The sequence below is a fragment of the Anomaloglossus baeobatrachus genome, chromosome 1 (assembly GCF_048569485.1).
Source record: "Anomaloglossus baeobatrachus isolate aAnoBae1 chromosome 1, aAnoBae1.hap1, whole genome shotgun sequence".
NCBI lineage: Eukaryota > Metazoa > Chordata > Amphibia > Anura > Aromobatidae > Anomaloglossus > Anomaloglossus baeobatrachus.
This window is the reverse complement of record NC_134353.1, coordinates 954,004,208-954,024,125: the sequence shown is the minus strand read 5'-3', so window position 1 is coordinate 954,024,125 and position 19,918 is coordinate 954,004,208. Positions and strand designations below refer to the sequence as shown.

The window sequence follows — 19,918 nt, the reverse complement described above, 5'->3', positions numbered from 1 at the left end:
CAGATAGGTATAGGAGGGACATTCCTCGGAAGGATTATGGCTTTGTACACCCACCCCTCGGCCCGCATCAAAGCCAATGGTTCCCTTTCTGCTCCCTTTGAGATCAGGAACGGCATCCGCCAGGGATGTCCTCTGTCCCCCTTACTATATATAATAATTATGGAACACCTGGCAAATGCGATCAGACAGAACCCCAGTGTGCACAGTCTCCACGTAGGACAAGGAGAATACAAAACGTCGTTATATGCAGATGACCTCTTGTTATATATATCACAGCCAGTGGTCTCCTTCCCAGCGCTCTTACAGGAGTTTTATAGATTCGGCGTATTGAGTAACTTTAAAGTAAATTACTCTAAAACAGAAGCAATGAACATAACACTGGCCCCGTCAGAAGTCCAGATAATAAAAAACACATTCCCTTTCCGGTGGCAAACAAAGGCGATCAACTACCTGGGAGTAAATATTCCAGATAGGCTTGACCTGCTGTACGCTCTCAATTATCAAACTTTGTTATCCAAGACTCTAAGGGTTGCTTCACACATAGCGAGATCGCTAACGAAATCGCTGCTACATCACGGTTTTTGTGACGCAGCAGTGACCTCATTAGCGATCTCGCTGTGTGTGACACTGAGCAGAGATCTGGCCCCTGCTGTGAGATCGCTGCTCGTAACACACAGCCCTGGTTCGTTTTTTTTATTGTTGCTCTCCCGCTGTGACTCACAGATCGCTGTGTGTGACAGCGAGAGAGCGACGAAATGAAGCGAGCAGAGAGCAGGAGCCAGCATCTGGCAGCTGCGGTAAGCTGTAACCAGGGTAAACTTCGGATAACCAAGGTGGTTACCCAATATTTACCTTCGTTACCAGCCTCCGCCGCTCTCACGGTGCCTGTGCTGCCGGCTCCCTGATCTCTGCACATGTAGCTGCAGTACACATCGGGTTAATTAACCCGATGTGTACTGTAGCTAGGAGAGCAGGGAGCAAGCGCTAAGCAGTGTGCGCAACTCTCTGTACATATAGAGACGTTATGATCGCTGCTGCGTTTCTGTGTTTGACAGCTAAGCAGTGATCATAACAGCAACTTACAAGGTCACTGCTACGTCACAGAAAATGGTGACGTAACAGCGACGTCGTTGTCGCTGTCGCTATGTGTGAACCCAGCCTAAAGGATCTTGAGTCGTACGGCAGAAAGAGCTTATCTTGGTTTTGAAGGATGTACTCAAATGCTCCCGGACAATGCTGAAAAAATTACCCTGGATCTCCCCTAGACAGGACACATTGTTGGAACCTGGAGGGATCTTGCCTGCGGCTACGTTAAAAGTATGGGACAAAGTTAAAACCACAAAAGGGGTTAACTAGTACCAGTTCCCTACTGACCCCCGTTTGACAACCCTGATTTTCCCCCGGGGTGTCTGGTGGAGGAATTCCTGGGATGGAACAGGCGGTCAGATATCCGAATGGGTGACATAATGAGAGAAGGATCTTTACCATCCTTTGAGGAACTACAGAACCAATTCCCTCTTAAAGTGGATGGAATATATAGAGCTAAGTTCATTTGTAAATTCCGAATATGGAGGGGGGCGATCTCCCCGATTACTATCGACCACACCATTTGAACAACTATTCTCAAGGGAGACACCACCCACACACCAGATCTCATTAATAAGTAACTTATTAAATCGACAAGGGTCGGTGGACCCCAATTATATCCGGGCATGGGAGAAGGAATTGGGTTATGACCTCACAGAGGAAGACAAACAAAAGGCATATATATTCTCCCATAAAATATCTGTAACGAGTAATGCCCAAGAAAAAAGTTACAAGCTACTGACGAGGTGGTACCAATGACCCACTAGAGTCCACAAGGCATTCCCTTTGGTATCAGATCATTGTTGGAGATGTGATAGGGAAAAGGGAACCATGGCGCACATATGGTGGGAGTGTCAAGGAGTGGCCCCATTCTGGACAAAGGTGTATCAGGTTTATAAGCAAATGACGGAGGAACGAGTCACGCCGTCATTCAAAACCGCAATTCTATCAATCCTTCCCGGTTCCATAGGGCAACAGAAAAAGAGTCTGCTGTGCTTCAGTCTAATAGCGGCACGAGCAGTTATCCCAAGGCTCTGGCGATCGATGACGCGACCTAGTATAACAGAGTGGCTGACGGAATTTTCCCATATATTTCGTAAGGAGGAACTCTCGTCGGAACTCTCAGACTCACGGGAAAAATTTGTGAGGTTGTGGCAACCTTGGATATCATTTAAGGAAACAGCAGACTTTTCTAATATATTCCGGTAGCAGTATCCGATCCCCCCGTTTTCCCTTGTCGCCTTTAAATCTCTCTTCTCTTCTTGGTTCTATCTTGATCTTAATTCCTTGTTTCATATGTATTAAGTTGGAATAAATCATTATGTTCCAGTGGTCCAGAGACAGCTGGATTAATAGTAGATTCTGCAATGGAGTTTGAGGATTACCCCAAGAGTACAGTTATAATAATACAGGGCAGAAATGACATGAATATATGAGAATATGTTATATATCTACATTGGGTTTGATATTAATGCAATACTTCCCTATACTCTTCTGTTTTTTTTTGTTTTCTGTATTTCCTAAAATTCTTTTAATAAACACTGACTGGGTAAAATTGGCAAAACTGAGGAACAGTTGAATCACCTTTACTCCATCAGGACAGGTCCACTTCAGCACCACCAACACCTCGTCCGGGTCAATCTTCAGGCTGGTGTCCAAGATTACGTAACCAAGCAAAAGGAGGGAAGACAGTTCAAGGGGACACTTCTCAAATTTGGCGTATAATTGATTCTCACTTAGTCTCTGTAGTTCCTGTGTGTAGAGAGATCAGGAGAGACCACCAAGATGTTGTCCAGGTACACCACCACGCATGGGTAGAGGAGGGTCCTGAAATATATCGTTCACAAATTCCTGGACGATCGCCAGAACATTGCTGAGCCCAAATTGCATTTCCCGATACTCATAGTGACTGTTACGGGCATTAAAAGCAATCTTCCATTCATCACCCAACTATATCTGGACGAGGTTGTAGGCACCACGGAGGTCGAGCTTGGAGAAGATCCTGGAACCACAGAGACAGTCAAACAATTCCAGTATTTATTCTTGACATCATCTATCATCAAGCGTAGCTCTGGCACACCCAAATGAGAAAGAAACAGATATGGTGGTCCAAAAATTATTTTTATTATTATAATTCTTCACTCATTTGCAAAATATCGAGTTGTAACCTTCATTCATTTCATGAACGTTTTCGGCATTAAATAGCCTTTATCAAAAAATTAGGTCTAAGTTTACTGGGTCACAGAGTGTGGGCACCCATAGAGGTCTGTATAACCGGTAAGGCTGGTAAAACTGGGAATCGACATATAAATAGACGCAAAACACCTTATGTGATACAAGAAATACAAGCAGGGCCGTGCTCCAGTGTGGCACCACCACTTGCATTAGCGTCGTATTGTGCCGCATGGCCTTGCGTTGCGTCCGGTTTTTGACGGATGCGGCATATTTAGCCCATGCGGCGGCCGGATGGAACATTGCCTTGCACGTTTTCTGCGGCGAAAAAAAACGCATCGCGCCGAATCCGGTGCGATTTACAAGGCAAGCCTATGGACGCCGGATGTGGCGTGCTGCGGCAAAAACCACATCCGGAGGCCGGATGCGGTTTTTTGCACTGCACATGCTCAGTATCAAGCCGCATCTGTCAAAAAAAACGGACGGACCGCATGGAAAAACGTATGCAACGGATCATTTTTTTCCGCCGCATACGTTATTGAGCCGGATTGAGCCGCACTGCAAAAATCGGAAGTATGAAAGCAGCCTAACTCTACAAAACAATCCTTGCCATAATGTAGCTGCCACCAGTGTTTCATTATTCCAGCCCAGTTTGGAAGAGAGTGCGGACAGCATACTAGCACCCAGAACGAGCAGTTCTGTATGCATATCTAGAATCCTTGCCCAACAGTCTCAGCATATACGTAGTAGCACACAAACAGATTTTTTACTCTGAAGCCAGCTGTACGTGTCCTGACTTCAGAGATGTAAGAAGCAAAAGAGGAGGGCACTCACCGGGCTGCCGCATACAAAAAGTCTGTTTATTTCAGCATGAGGTAAAATATAAAAACAGCGGGGGGAGGGGGAAATGCACGGCATAGCAGACGACGGCTGTTTCGTGCTTAACCAGCAATTCAACAGGTCTACAAACACATGACGTCAGATCCCCTTTCTTATAGGGCAACACCCAACAGAGGAAATATCAGAAACTTATAAAAACATCAATAAATAACATCAGACTGTAACACTTATAACAAAGACATGAAAACAGCAAGAAATCTCCAGCTTTTCTAATCCTACAAGATCACTGTGAGATCGTTTTTCTCGTTTAACCCTAGGGGGCCCAGTACTTTATTATATATTGAGCTTCCAGTCACCTATTACAATTGATGAACTGGAGGGCGCTCTGCATGGCATGAGCAATGACAAGGCCTCGGGAGCAGACGGGCTACCAGTTGAAATTTATAAACAGTTAGAAGAAATCCTATTACCCAAACTATTGAACGTCTTTGAGGTGGCGGAGGGGGAGGGTGTATTGCCTGAATCTATGAGAGAAGCAATAATAGTAGTAATTCCTAAGGAGGATAAAAATCCGAGGCTTCCAGACTCATATAGACCCATCTCGTTATTAACAGCGGACGTGAAGCTTCTGGCTAAGGTGTTGTCAAACCGGCTGACTGGAGTTATATCTAACCTAATACATATGGACCAATCAGGGTTCATGGCCAATAGGTCGACAGCTGCTAATATCAGATTATATCTTAATCTACAGTTGCCGCCTGACAACCCTGGCCGGAGGGTGATCGCTTCGCTAGATGCCCAGAAAGCGTTCGATAGTGTTGAGTGGGGGTATCTGTGGAAAGTGTTGCAGCATATGGGTTTTGGCCCACGGTTTGTAAAGTGGGTGCAGCTGTTGTATAATAGGCCTACTGCTGAAGTGAGAGTTAACGGTATGACCTCCTCAGCGTTTGAGTTGCACTGGGGAACGAGACAGGGCTGCCCACTATCGCCGCTCCTATTTGCTATTGCAATAGTGCCTCTGGCGGCGGCCATTAGGAAAACAAAGGAGATCCATGGATTTAAGTATGGGCATTTAGAGGAGAAAATAGCTCTTTATGCTGACGATTTATTACTTTTCTTGGGGGATCCATCAGCCTCATTGGATCATGCCATGCAGATAATAGAGAAATTTGGAGAAGTTTCGGGACTGACCATTAATTGGTCTAAATCGAGCCTCTTTAAAGTGGATGGGGAAGTAACCTGGACAAATGAGGATACTGGGGCTAACAAATTGAAGAATGTGGAGGAATTTAAATATCTAGGTATCCAGATATCTCTGCCAGTAGAAAAATACATACAGGTGAACTTATGGCCTCTCCTTAAAAAATTGAGAGCCAAGGTGGATGCCTGGAACAAGCTACATTTGTCAGTTGTTGGAAGGGTTAATTTGCTAAAGATGGTAGTAATGCCTAAACTCCTATACATACTGCACAATGCCCCTGTTTGTATTTCAAGGAAAAGATTTAAAGGGATAAACTCGCTGTTTAGGGACCTGGTGTGGGGTAAAAAGCAGCCTAGGGTGCGATTAGAGACTTTACAAAGGCTGAAGGATGAGGGGGGTCTAGCAATCCCAAATCCGGAATTGTATTATATAGCGGCGCAATGTCAACACCTCAGGGGTTGGTCTGATCGAGAGAAAGATGGGGGCATTAAAGAAGTACTGGACTACATAGTGGGTAGAAGTCCATTGGTAATGGGACTAGAGGATGGTGCGGTGGGGCTCCTGGGTAGAACATCTCCTACAATGGCACTTATAAATAAGACCTGGGATAGGCTGAAAAGGGTGAGAGGGGTGACCCGGTTAACTAAGTTTACACCTATCTGGGATAACAGTAATCTCCCGGAGATTCAGAAAATGGGGAATATTGAGGAGTGGAGACGCAAGGGTGTGATATACATGCATCAGATATTGGACGGAGGAATTGTGAAGTCGTTCCCGCAGTTACAGAGTGAGTTTCAGTTGCCGGCGTCCGGCTGGCTCCACTACAGACAATTAAAACATGCGATTGCAGCCCAAGCGGCTAAACAAAGTGTGGCCATACAGACTGACCTGGTACTGGAGTATGTGTGCAAGGGCGGAGGAAGCACTAAAGGGATCATTTCTGGCACATATAAAGATATACTACATACCTTTCTTTTAGACTACCCAATTAAAGCTAAATCTAAATGGGAGGAGGAAGTTGGGCCGATAACGGAGGAGGTGTGGGAGAGTATCTTAGAGTATGTCCCTAAACTTTCCATGAGCGAACCGGCCAGACTATCTCACCTATACGTGATTCACCGGGTATATAGGTCTCCTTTACTGATGTTTAAAATGGGGTTGAAAAGGAATTCGGAGTGTCCAAGGTGTCAAGGATCTGACGCAGGTATTTTTCACATGATGTGGTCTTGTCCGAGACTGGTCTCCTTTTGGACTAAGGTTATCCACAAGATAGGAAGAACATATGGGTGTGTCCTTCCCAGGGAACCAGTGATATGCCTATTGGGATATGTTGAGGAGCTTGGGGTGGAAAATACTATGAAAATTGTCATTGCTAGGCTGCTGTATGCGGCAAGAAAGGTAATCGCCAGGTCCTGGATTAAAAAAGACCCCCCGACCAGGGGAAGAGTACATTAAAAGGGTGAAGTGTATTCTTCAGCTGGAACGGGGAGTGTATGAAAGAAGGGGGAATGTTAAAATGTTTGAGAAGCTATGGTCTCCTTGGCTGCAATGCGAATAAGACGAGTGATGGACCAATAAACTGGTCTGGGACCGGGATGGCCGTCTGAGACCTCTGATGTGTGTGTTTTGTTTTATTGGTGTTACTAGTTGTTCCTCCTGCACAACGGGATGGTTGCTATACTGCAGTTGGAGGGTATTATAAGTGTGTACTATATGGGATGTAGTATCGGGGAGAAGTGTTGCTGCCGGGGTGGGGGAGGGGGGCGGGAGGGGGAGTTAAAGGGGTAATAGATGTGATAAATTTAATTTGGATGCCGATTTGTTATTCTGTTGTATGTATTCTGTTTTAATAAAAAGTATCTGATTTAAAAAAAAAAAAAATATATTGAGCTTCCCTTTGTAGTAGAATGTTATGGAGATCTCCTCCTTCTGCTCTGGGCTCCACTTGCTCTAAACCAGCAAAAGTTAGTATATTTTTATTGGCTCCATGTATGTCTCTAACATGTGAAATCATTTTAGTTACACCAATACCTGTCTCTATTATAGAGTTGCGGTGCTCTCTAAATCTAACAAAGAGCGGCCGGATAGTTTTCCCGATGTAGTACATTCCGCACGGGCAAAAAATGATACATACCACCATTTTGGTTTTGCAAGTGATCAGCTGTTTAGTAATATGCCAGATGTTCCCTATTTTTAGAGGTCTATCTGTGCAGTGAAACTTGCAAAATGAACAACTGCCACACTTGTAATTCCCCTTTGGGCTATATTTATGCAACCAGGTAGTGGGTGGCACATATCTTTTTTTAACCAAAATATCACCCAAACTTTTGCATCTTTTGAAGGCTACTATTGGTCTATGTCTTGCCAAATCGGTTAGATCCCCATCTTTCTGTATTTAATGACAATTTCTGTTAATAATTGAATGAATAGTATTCTCTAGTGGATCATATTTGAAACATTTTTGTTGTTTATTGATGTTTTTAAAATGTTTTTATAAGTTTCTGATATTTCCTCTGTGGGGTGTTGCCCTATAAGAAAGGGGATCTGACGTCATGTGTTTGTAGACCTGTTGAATTGCTTGTTAAGCACGAAACAGCCGTCGTCTGCTGTGCCGTGCATTTCCCCCTCCTCTCCCCCGCTGTTTTTATATTTTACCTGATGCTGAAATAAACAGACTTTTTGTATATGGCAGCCCGGTGAGTGCCCTCCTCTTCATTTGCTTCTTATGGATGGGACTTATGCTTGGAAGGCGCACCAGTGCCCGGAGCAAAGCTGTAACTATGCCGGAGCGAGCTGTACCGGACTTTGAGTGGAAAGGTGAATTTGCTTGGAGGTTGGTCGGTGAGCTGATTAGTGCCCGGTTTTCCTTTTCTTGGATTCTTCTGTTGTTGGCTTCAGAGATACATAGTGTGCATGACCGGAAGTGCGATGACTTCTGACCATGAGCAGTGAACTACACCTGACGTTGGACATGCTCAATGCCGAGAGGTACGCCCGGCTTTGTATAGAGATGCAGATGACGCCTAGCAGAGGGCGCTGTCACGATTCCTCCACACAGTGCGTCTGGGAGGCAATGAAGGATTTCATGCCTACTAAGGTATTCTCATGGCTCCTCTCTGGGGTTCAAACCGGTGCTCTCTGGTTGTTTGTTGCTTTCCCTCTTGGTTGGACACTGCCTGTTTTGTGTTCGTACAACTAATGAAGGATGTTGTCTTTATTTCTTATGTTTTGCCTTCCAGTTTCACTTCTATTCAGGAGGGTGCAATTCCTTGTTTGGTTTGCCCCATCACATTTTGGGAGAAGCCATTTACACTCACTGCTCACATGCCTCAGTGCTGGTTATTTCTGGTTGGATGATTGTCTGGAGTCACAGCTACTCTGTTAAAGGGGTTCTCTGGCCTTAAATGTTAAGTCGTCAGTCTCTCTTTGTGACTGCAGACTTATGCACCCTCCCAGTGCGCACACTGTGTGCTGCAAGGATTCACTGGTTTTTGAGCTGAGAACGGCGGTCAAACAACGCAATTCTGCGATATGCATTATCCCAGTCAGAATTCGACTAGTAGGCATCACTTAATACAACGTTGGATTGGAGAGTAACTCCATCTTGTACCCATTAATGATGGTTTTCAGGATCTAAGCATTTCTGGTTATAGATTCCAATTGTTAGGCCAAGCCGATCAGTCATCCTCTGATCTCTATGGCCTTTACTCTGGAGATTGGGATTGAGGATAAAGTCCTGGCCTTTACCACCTTTAGGTTATCCCCAATAACCCAACTTCCCTGTAACCTGGTATTTCTATTTCCAGAGGGAAAATACCTTCTCTTCTGTTTGACTTCAAGAAACCCTTTATGTCAAAATAACGTATTACCTTTATTATATGGGTTACACTCTATAAGAGTCTATTTTCTATATTTGTAAAAATAAAAAGGTTTTAGACTTTTTTTATTCCGATGCACATTCATTTTTTTTAAAAAATATATTTATTTAGTCCATTGGGTCTCATGGGTGAGAGAAAGTCCCCTCCATTATCTAACCACCTAGAGTCCTTCTTTGCTACTAAGCGCAGCATCTTAAGGGGTAAAGATGAGGCTCAGCGTTATCTCCAATCCCAATCAGTATGGCGGGAGCCCGGCTGTCAGTCACTGATATTGGGGTTTATGTCTCCATATTCTGTTATCAAACACTGACATGAGTGTAATAGGAGACGATGGCTTCTTAGTCCCAAATTGGACAAATACTTTTTCTTCATCAGGACTGACCGCGGATGATGAAGAAATCGGCCGCAGTCACATTAGTATAATTCCTCCCCGGCTGTATCTTATCATCCATATTATAAATCCACAACCTGTGACATCACATAACAGTATTGCATCATAAAGGCTAAAACAGTGACTATACATCTAAGAGCCTCACCGGGGCGGTGATCTGTAGGAATCTCCTCGTTACTCCGCTGATCGCCCCTCACATTTCTCTCTGGAGAATTAATATTGTTCAGATCTTTATCCGGATCCAAAAGCTGCAAAACAAAATATTGTAAAAGTCCCCGGGAATAATGGAGATAAGATCCGGACATGTGAGGCCTGTGGTCAGCTGTGATCCTGCCGTCTCCACCGCTCTCATTACACAAGTATAAAACATCTAATACTGGAGGAGAAAACAAGACTGAACACAAGGAGGTCACAGCCGTCTACACCTCATAGGGGAGATCTCCATCTACCTGAGGATCCTGTGGAGGAGGAGGAGGAGCGGGACATCTCTCTGGGGTCGTCCTCGTACTGGAGACACCTGCAGGAGACACAGACAGGACGGACATCATTATTACATACAGATAATTATAGGCCGGGTGTATTCAGTCCTGTCTATTACCTGGTGATGTGTGGGGCTGGGGCTCCTCCATCATCACCTCCTTGTACCGCTCCTTGTGTCCTTCTAGATACTCCCACTCCTCCATGGAGAAATAGACCGTGACGTCCTGACACCTTATAGGAACCTGACAACACAATGATACCGTCATCACCCAGAATCCTCCAGTGCTGTCCTGTATAATGTCCCAGCATTCCCAGCAGTGTCACCTCTCCAGTCAGCAGCTCCAGCATCTTGTGGGTGAGTTCCAGGATGTTCTGGTCATTGATGTCCTCATGTATCCGGGGGTGAGATGGAGGCCCCGGGATTGGGCTCAGGGTTCCTCCCCGTCCTTCAGACACAGGGGCCTGACAGCGATCACTAGAGGTCTTCACTACTGTGTAATCCTGAGTGTGGAGACATTAATAATATCACTACACACATTTCCAGAGTCCATCACCTCCCCGGTCATATCCTCTGTTATTCCCATAGATAATGATGTAATGTGATGACATCAGAACCTCTCACCTCCCCGGTCATATCCCCTGTTATTCCCATAGATAATGATGTAATGTGATGACATCAGAGCCTCTCACCTCCCCGGTCATATCCTCTGTTATTCCCATAGATAATGATGTAATGTGATGACATCAGAGCCTCTCACCTCCCCGGTCATATCCTCTGTTATTCCCATAAATAATGATGTAATGTGATGACATCAGAGCCTCTCACCTCCCCGGTCATATCCTCTGTTATCCCCATAGATAATGATGTAATGTGATGACATCAGAGCCTCTCACCTCCCCGGTCATATCCTCTGTTATTCCCATAAATAATGATGTAATGTGATGACATCAGAGCCTCTCACCTCCCCGGTCATATCCTCTGTTATTCCCATAGATAATGATGTAATGTGATGACATCAGAGCCTCTCACCTCCCCGGTCATATCCTCTGTTATTCCCATAAATAATGATGTAATGTGATGACATCAGAGCCTCTCACCTCCCCGGTCATATCCTCTGTTATCCCCATAGATAATGATGTAATGTGATGACATCAGAGCCTCTCACCTCCCCGGTCATATCCTCTGTTATTCCCATAGATAATGATGTAATGTGATGACATCAGAGCCTCTCACCTCCCCGGTCATATCCTCTGTTATTCCCATAAATAATGATGTAATGTGATGACATCAGAGCCTCTCACCTCCCCGGTCATATCCTATTATCCCCATAGATAATGATGTAATGTGATGACATCAGAGCCTCTCACCTCCCCGGTCATATCCTATTATCCCCATAGATAATGATGTAATGTGATGATATCAGAGCCTCTCACCTCCCCGGTCATATCCTCTGTTATCCCCATAGATAATGATGTAATGTGATGACATCAGAACCTCTCACCTCCCCGGTCATATCCTCTGTTATCCCCATAGATAATGATGTAATGTGATGACATCACAGCCTCTCACCTCCCCGGTCATATCCTCTGTTATCTCCATAGATAATGATGTAATGTGATGACATCAGAGCCTCTCACCTCCCCGGTCATATCCTCTGTTATCTCCATAGATAATGATGTAATGTGATGACATCAGAGCCTCTCACCTCCCCGGTCATATCCTCTGTTATTCCCATAGATAATGATGTAATGTGATGACATCAGAGCCTCTCACCTCCCCGGTCATATCCCCTGTTATTCCCATAGATAATGATGTAATGTGATGACATCACAGCCTCTCACCTCCCCGGTCATATCCTCTGTTATTCCCATAGATAATGATGTAATGTGATGACATCAGAACCTCTCACCTCCCCGGTCATATCCTCTGTTATCTCCATAGATAATGATGTAATGTGATGACATCAGAGCCTCTCACCTCCCCGGTCATATCCTCTGTTATTCCCATAGATAATGATGTAATGTGATGACATCAGAGCCTCTCACCTCCCCGGTCATATCCCCTGTTATTCCCATAGATAATGATGTAATGTGATGACATCACAGCCTCTCACCTCCCCGGTCATATCCTCTGTTATTCCCATAGATAATGATGTAATGTGATGACATCAGAACCTCTCACCTCCCCGGTCATATCCTCTGTTATCTCCATAGATAATGATGTAATGTGATGACATCAGAGCCTCTCACCTCCCCGGTCATATCCTCTGTTATCTCCATAGATAATGATGTAATGTGATGACATCAGAGCCTCTCACCTCCCCGGTCATATCCTCTGTTATTCCCATAGATAATGATGTAATGTGATGACATCAGAGCCTCTCACCTCCCCGGTCATATCCCCTGTTATTCCCATAGATAATAATGTAATGTGATGACATCAGAACCTCTCACCTCCCCGGTCATATCCTCTGTTATTCCCATAGATAATAATGTAATGTGATGACATCAGAGCCTCTCACCTCCCCGGTCATATCCCCTGTTATTCCCATAGATAATGATGTAATGTGATGACATCAGAGCCTCTCACCTCCCCGGTCATATCCTCTGTTATTCCCATAGATAATGATGTAATGTGATGACGTCACAGCCTCTCACCTCCCCGGTCATATCCTCTGTTATTCCCATAGATAATGATGTAATGTGGTGACGTCACAGCCTCTCACCTCCCCGGTCATATCCTCTGTTATTCCCATAGATAATGATGTAATGTGATGACATCAGAACCTCTCACCTCCCCGGTCATATCCTCTGTTATCCCCATAGATAATGATGTAATGTGATGACATCAGAGCCTCTCACCTCCTCGGTCATATCCTCTGTTATCCCCATAGATAATGATGTAATGTGATGACATCAGAGCCTCTCACCTCCCCGGTCATATCCTCTGTTATCCCCATAGATAATGATGTAATGTGATGCCGTGACAGCCTCTCACCTCCCCGGTCATATCCTCTGTTATTCCCATAGATAATGATGTAATGTGATGACATTAGAGCCTCTCACTTCCCCGGTCATATCCTCTGTTATTCCCATAGATAATGATGTAATGTGATGACATCAGAACCTTTCACCTCCCCGGTCATATCCTCTGTTATTCCCATAGATAATGATGTAATGTGATGACATCAGAGCCTCTCACCTCCCCGGTCATATCCTCTGTTATTCCCATAGATAATGATGTAATGTGATGACATCAGAACCTCTCACCTCCCCGGTCATATCCTCTGTTATTCCCATAGATAATGATGTAATGTGATGCCGTGACAGCCTCTCACCTCCCCGGTCATATCCTCTGTTATTCCCATAGATAATGATGTAATGTGATGACATTAGAGCCTCTCACTTCCCCGGTCATATCCTCTGTTATTCCCATAGATAATGATGTAATGTGATGACATCAGAACCTTTCACCTCCCCGGTCATATCCTCTGTTATTCCCATAGATAATGATGTAATGTGATGACATCAGAGCCTCTCACCTCCCCGGTCATATCCTCTGTTATTCCCATAGATAATGATGTAATGTGATGACATCAGAACCTTTCACCTCCCCGGTCATATCCTCTGTTATTCCCATAGATAATGATGTAATGTGATGACATCAGAGCCTCTCACCTCCCCGGTCATATCCTCTGTTATTCCCATAGATAATGATGTAATGTGATGACATCAGAACCTCTCACCTCCCCGGTCATATCCCCTGTTATTCCCATAGATAATGATGTAATGTGATGACATCAGAGCCTCTCACCTCCCCGGTCATATCCTCTGTTATTCCCATAGATAATAATGTAATGTGATGACATCAGAGCCTCTCACCTCCCCGGTCATATCCTCTGTTATTCCTATAGATAATGATGTAATGTGATGACATCAGAGCCTCTCACCTCCCCGGTCATATCCTCTGTTATTCCCATAGATAATGATGTAATGTGATGACATCAGAGCCTCTCACCTCCCCGGTCATATCCTCTGTTATTCCCATAGATAATGATGTAATGTGATGACATCAGAGCCTCTCACCTCCCCGGTCATATCCCCTGTTATTCCCATAGATAATGATGTAATGTGATGACATCAGAGCCTCTCACCTCCCCGGTCATATCCTCTGTTATTCCCATAGATAATAATGTAATGTGATGACATCAGAGCCTCTCACCTCCCCGGTCATATCCTCTGTTATTCCCATAGATAATAATGTAATGTGATGACATCAGAACCTCTCACCTCCCCGGTCATATCCTCTGCTATTCCCATAGATAATAATGTAATGTGATGACATCAGAACCTCTCACCTCCCCGGTCATATCCCCTGTTATTCCCATAGATAATGATGTAATGTGATGACATCAGATCCTCTCACCTCCCCGGTCATATCCTCTGTTATCCCCATAGATAATGATGTAATGTGGTGACGTCACAGCCTCTCACCTCCCCGGTCATATCCTCTGTTATCCCCATAGATAATGATGTAATGTGGTGACGTCACAGCCTCTCACCTCCCCGGTCATATCCCCTGTTATTCCCATAGATAATGATGTAATGTGATGACATCAGAACCTCTCACCTCCCCGGTCATATCCTCTGTTATTCCCATAGATAATGATGTAATGTGGTGATGTCACAGCCTCTCACCTCCCCGGTCATATCCTCTGTTATCCCCATAGATAATGATGTAATGTGGTGACGTCACAGCCTCTCACCTCCCCGGTCATATCCTCTGTTATCCCCATAGATAATGATGTAATGTGATGACATCAGAACCTCTCACCTCCCCGGTCATATCCTCTGTTATCCCCATAGATAATGATGTAATGTGATGACATCAGAACCTCTCACCTCCCCGGTCATATCCTCTGTTATTCCCATAGATAATGATGTAATGTGATGACATCAGAACCTCTCACCTCCCCGGTCATATCCTCTGTTATTCCCATAGATAATGATGTAATGTGATGACATCAGAACCTCTCACCTCCCCGGTCATATCCTCTGTTATCTCCATAGATAATGATGTAATGTGATGACATCAGAGCCTCTCACCTCCCCGGTCATATCCTCTGTTATTCCCATAGATAATGATGTAATGTGATGACATCAGAGCCTCTCACCTCCCCGGTCATATCCCCTGTTATTCCCATAGATAATGATGTAATGTGATGACATCACAGCCTCTCACCTCCCCGGTCATATCCTCTGTTATTCCCATAGATAATGATGTAATGTGATGACATCAGAACCTCTCACCTCCCCGGTCATATCCTCTGTTATCTCCATAGATAATGATGTAATGTGATGACATCAGAGCCTCTCACCTCCCCGGTCATATCCTCTGTTATCTCCATAGATAATGATGTAATGTGATGACATCAGAGCCTCTCACCTCCCCGGTCATATCCTCTGTTATTCCCATAGATAATGATGTAATGTGATGACATCAGAGCCTCTCACCTCCCCGGTCATATCCCCTGTTATTCCCATAGATAATAATGTAATGTGATGACATCAGAACCTCTCACCTCCCCGGTCATATCCTCTGTTATTCCCATAGATAATAATGTAATGTGATGACATCAGAGCCTCTCACCTCCCCGGTCATATCCTCTGTTATTCCCATAGATAATAATGTAATGTGATGACATCAGAACCTCTCACCTCCCCGGTCATATCCTCTGTTATTCCCATAGATAATGATGTAATGTGATGACATCAGAGCCTCTCACCTCCCCGGTCATATCCTCTGTTATTCCCATAGATAATGATGTAATGTGATGACGTCACAGCCTCTCACCTCCCCGGTCATATCCTCTGTTATTCCCATAGATAATGATGTAATGTGGTGACGTCACAGCCTCTCACCTCCCCGGTCATATCCTCTGTTATCCCCATAGATAATGATGTAATGTGGTGACGTCACAGCCTCTCACCTCCCCGGTCATATCCTCTGTTATCCCCATAGATAATGATGTAATGTGATGACATCAGAGCCTCTCACCTCCCCGGTCATATCCTCTGTTATCCCCATAGATAATGATGTATTGTGATGACATCAGAGCCTCTCACCTCCCCGGTCATATCCTCTGTTATCCCCATAGATAATGATGTAATGTGATGCCGTGACAGCCTCTCACCTCCCCGGTCATATCCTCTGTTATTCCCATAGATAATGATGTAATGTGATGACATTAGAGCCTCTCACTTCCCCGGTCATATCCTCTGTTATTCCCATAGATAATGATGTAATGTGATGACATCAGAACCTTTCACCTCCCCGGTCATATCCTCTGTTATTCCCATAGATAATGATGTAATGTGATGACATCAGAGCCTCTCACCTCCCCGGTCATATCCTCTGTTATTCCCATAGATAATGATGTAATGTGATGACATCAGAGCCTCTCACCTCCCCGGTCATATCCTCTGTTATTCCCATAGATAATGATGTAATGTGATGACATCAGAGCCTCTCACCTCCCCGGTCATATCCCCTGTTATTCCCATAGATAATGATGTAATGTGATGACATCAGAGCCTCTCACCTCCCCGGTCATATCCTCTGTTATTCCCATAGATAATAATGTAATGTGATGACATCAGAGCCTCTCACCTCCCCGGTCATATCCTCTGTTATTCCTATAGATAATGATGTAATGTGATGACATCAGAGCCTCTCACCTCCCCGGTCATATCCTCTGTTATTCCCATAGATAATGATGTAATGTGATGACATCAGAGCCTCTCACCTCCCCGGTCATATCCTCTGTTATTCCCATAGATAATGATGTAATGTGATGACATCAGAGCCTCTCACCTCCCCGGTCATATCCTCTGTTATTCCCATAGATAATGATGTAATGTGATGACATCAGAGCCTCTCACCTCCCCGGTCATATCCCCTGTTATTCCCATAGATAATGATGTAATGTGATGACATCAGAGCCTCTCACCTCCCCGGTCATATCCTCTGTTATTCCCATAGATAATAATGTAATGTGATGACATCAGAGCCTCTCACCTCCCCGGTCATATCCTCTGTTATTCCCATAGATAATGATGTAATGTGATGACATCAGAGCCTCTCACCTCCCCGGTCATATCCCCTGTTATTCCCATAGATAATGATGTAATGTGATGACATCACAGCCTCTCACCTCCCCGGTCATATCCTCTGTTATCCCCATAGATAATGATGTAATGTGGTGACATCACAGCCTCTCACCTCCCCGGTCATATCCTCTGTTATTCCCATAGATAATAATGTAATGTGATGACATCAGAGCCTCTCACCTCCCCGGTCATATCCTCTGTTATTCCCATAGATAATAATGTAATGTGATGACATCAGAGCCTCTCACCTCCCCGGTCATATCCTCTGTTATTCCCATAGATAATAATGTAATGTGATGACATCAGAGCCTCTCACCTCCCCGGTCATATCCTCTGTTATTCCCATAGATAATGATGTAATGTGATGACATCAGAGCCTCTCACCTCCCCGGTCATATCCCCTGTTATTCCCATAGATAATGATGTAATGTGATGACATCAGATCCTCTCACCTCCCCGGTCATATCCTCTGTTATTCCCATAGATAATGATGTAATGTGGTGACGTCACAGCCTCTCACCTCCCCGGTCATATCCTCTGTTATCCCCATAGATAATGATGTAATGTGGTGACGTCACAGCCTCTCACCTCCCCGGTCATATCCTCTGTTATCCCCATAGATAATGATGTAATGTGATGACATCAGAACCTCTCACCTCCCCGGTCATATCCTCTGTTATCCCCATAGATAATGATGTAATGTGATGACATCAGAACCTCTCACCTCCCCGGTCATATCCTCTGTTATTCCCATAGATAATGATGTAATGTGATGACATCAGAACCTCTCACCTCCCCGGTCATATCCTCTGTTATTCCCATAGATAATGATGTAATGTGATGACGTCACAGCCTCTCACCTCCCCGGTCATATCCTCTGTTATTCCCATAGATAATGATGTAATGTGGTGACGTCACAGCCTCTCACCTCCCCGGTCATATCCTCTGTTATCCCCATAGATAATGATGTAATGTGGTGACGTCACAGCCTCTCACCTCCCCGGTCATATCCTCTGTTATTTCCATAGATAATGATGTAATGTGATGACATCAGAGCCTCTCACCTCCCCGGTCATATCCTGTTATCCCCATAGATAATGATGTAATGTGATGACATCAGAGCCTCTCACCTCCCCGGTCATATCCTCTGTTATTCCCATAGATAATGATATAATGTGATGACATCAGAGCCTCTCACCTCCCCGGTCATATCCTCTGTTATTCCCATAGATAATGATGTAATGTGATGACATCAGAGCCTCTCACTTCCCCGGTCATATCCTCTGTTATTCCCATAGATAATGATGTAATGTGATGACATCAGAGCCTCTCACCTCCCCGGTCATATCCTCTGTTATTCCCATAGATAATGATGTAATGTGATGACATCAGAGCCTCTCACCTCCCCGGTCATATCCCCTGTTATTCCCATAGATAATGATGTAATGTGATGACATCAGAGCCTCTCACCTCCCCGGTCATATCCTCTGTTATTCCCATAGATAATGATGTAATGTGATGACATCAGAGCCTCTCACCTCCCCGGTCATATCCTCTGTTATTCCCATAGATAATGATATAATGTGATGACATCAGAGCCTCTCACCTCCCCGGTCATATCCCCTGTTATTCCCATAGATAATGATGTAATGTGATGACATCAGAGCCTCTCACCTCCCCGGTCATATCCTCTGTTATTCCCATAGATAATGATGTCATGTGATGACATCAGAGCCTCTCACCTCCCCGGTCATATCCTCTGTTATTCCCATAGATAATAATGTAATGTGATGACATCAGAACCTCTCACCTCCCCGGTCATATCCTCTGCTATTCCCATAGATAATAATGTAATGTGATGACATCAGAGCCTCTCACCTCCCCGGTCATATCCTCTGTTATCCCCATAGATAATGATGTAATGTGGTGACGTCAGAGCCTCTCACCTCCCCGGTCATATCCTCTGTTATCCCCATAGATAATAATGTAATGTGATGACATCAGAACCTCTCACCTCCCCGGTCATATCCTCTGTTATCCCCATAGATAATGATGTAATGTGATGACATCAGAGCCTCTCACCTCCCCGGTCATATCCTCTGCTATTCCCATAGATAATAATGTAATGTGATGACATCAGAACCTCTCACCTCCCCGGTCATATCCTCTGTTATCCCCATAGATAATGATGTAATGTGGTGACGTCAGAGCCTCTCACCTCCTCGGTCATATCCTCTGTTATTCCCATAGATAATGATGTAATGTGATGACATCAGAGCCTCTCACCTCCTCGGTCATATCCTCTGTTATTCCCATAGATAATGATGTAATGTGATGACATCAGAGCCTCTCACCTCCCCGGTCATATCCTCTGTTATTCCCATAGATAATGATGTAATGTGATGACATCAGAACCTCTCACCTCCCCGGTCATATCCTCTGTTATTCCCATAGATAATGGTGTAATGTGGTGACATCAGAGCCTCTCACCTCCCCGGTCATATCCTCTGTTATTCCCATAGATAATGATGTAATGTGATGACATCAGAGCCTCTCACCTCCCCGGTCATATCCTCTGTTATCCCCATAGATAATGATGTAATGTGGTGACGTCACAGCCTCTCACCTCCCCGGTCATATCCTCTGTTATCCCCATAGTAATGATGTAATGTGATGACATCAGAGCCTCTCACCTCCCCG

General features: G+C 44.6%; 2 protein-coding genes across 2 annotated transcripts in view; one reads left to right on the top strand and one right to left on the bottom strand.

The window, feature by feature from the left end:
- LOC142303567 (uncharacterized) overlaps positions 1-10,614 on the bottom strand; it is a 38,357-nt gene extending 27,743 nt beyond the window's left edge. The window contains exons 1-5 of the mRNA XM_075345044.1: positions 10,603-10,614; positions 10,373-10,549; positions 10,167-10,290; positions 10,018-10,085; positions 9,714-9,816 (exon numbers count right to left, since the gene is read on the bottom strand). Coding sequence (XP_075201159.1) covers positions 9,714-9,816; positions 10,018-10,085; positions 10,167-10,290; positions 10,373-10,549; positions 10,603-10,614 — 484 coding nt within the window. The remainder of the gene's footprint in view (positions 1-9,713; positions 9,817-10,017; positions 10,086-10,166; positions 10,291-10,372; positions 10,550-10,602) is intronic.
- Positions 1-19,918, top strand: part of LOC142257368 (uncharacterized) — a 560,365-nt gene that overhangs the window by 437,736 nt on the left and 102,711 nt on the right. The window lies entirely within an intron of this gene.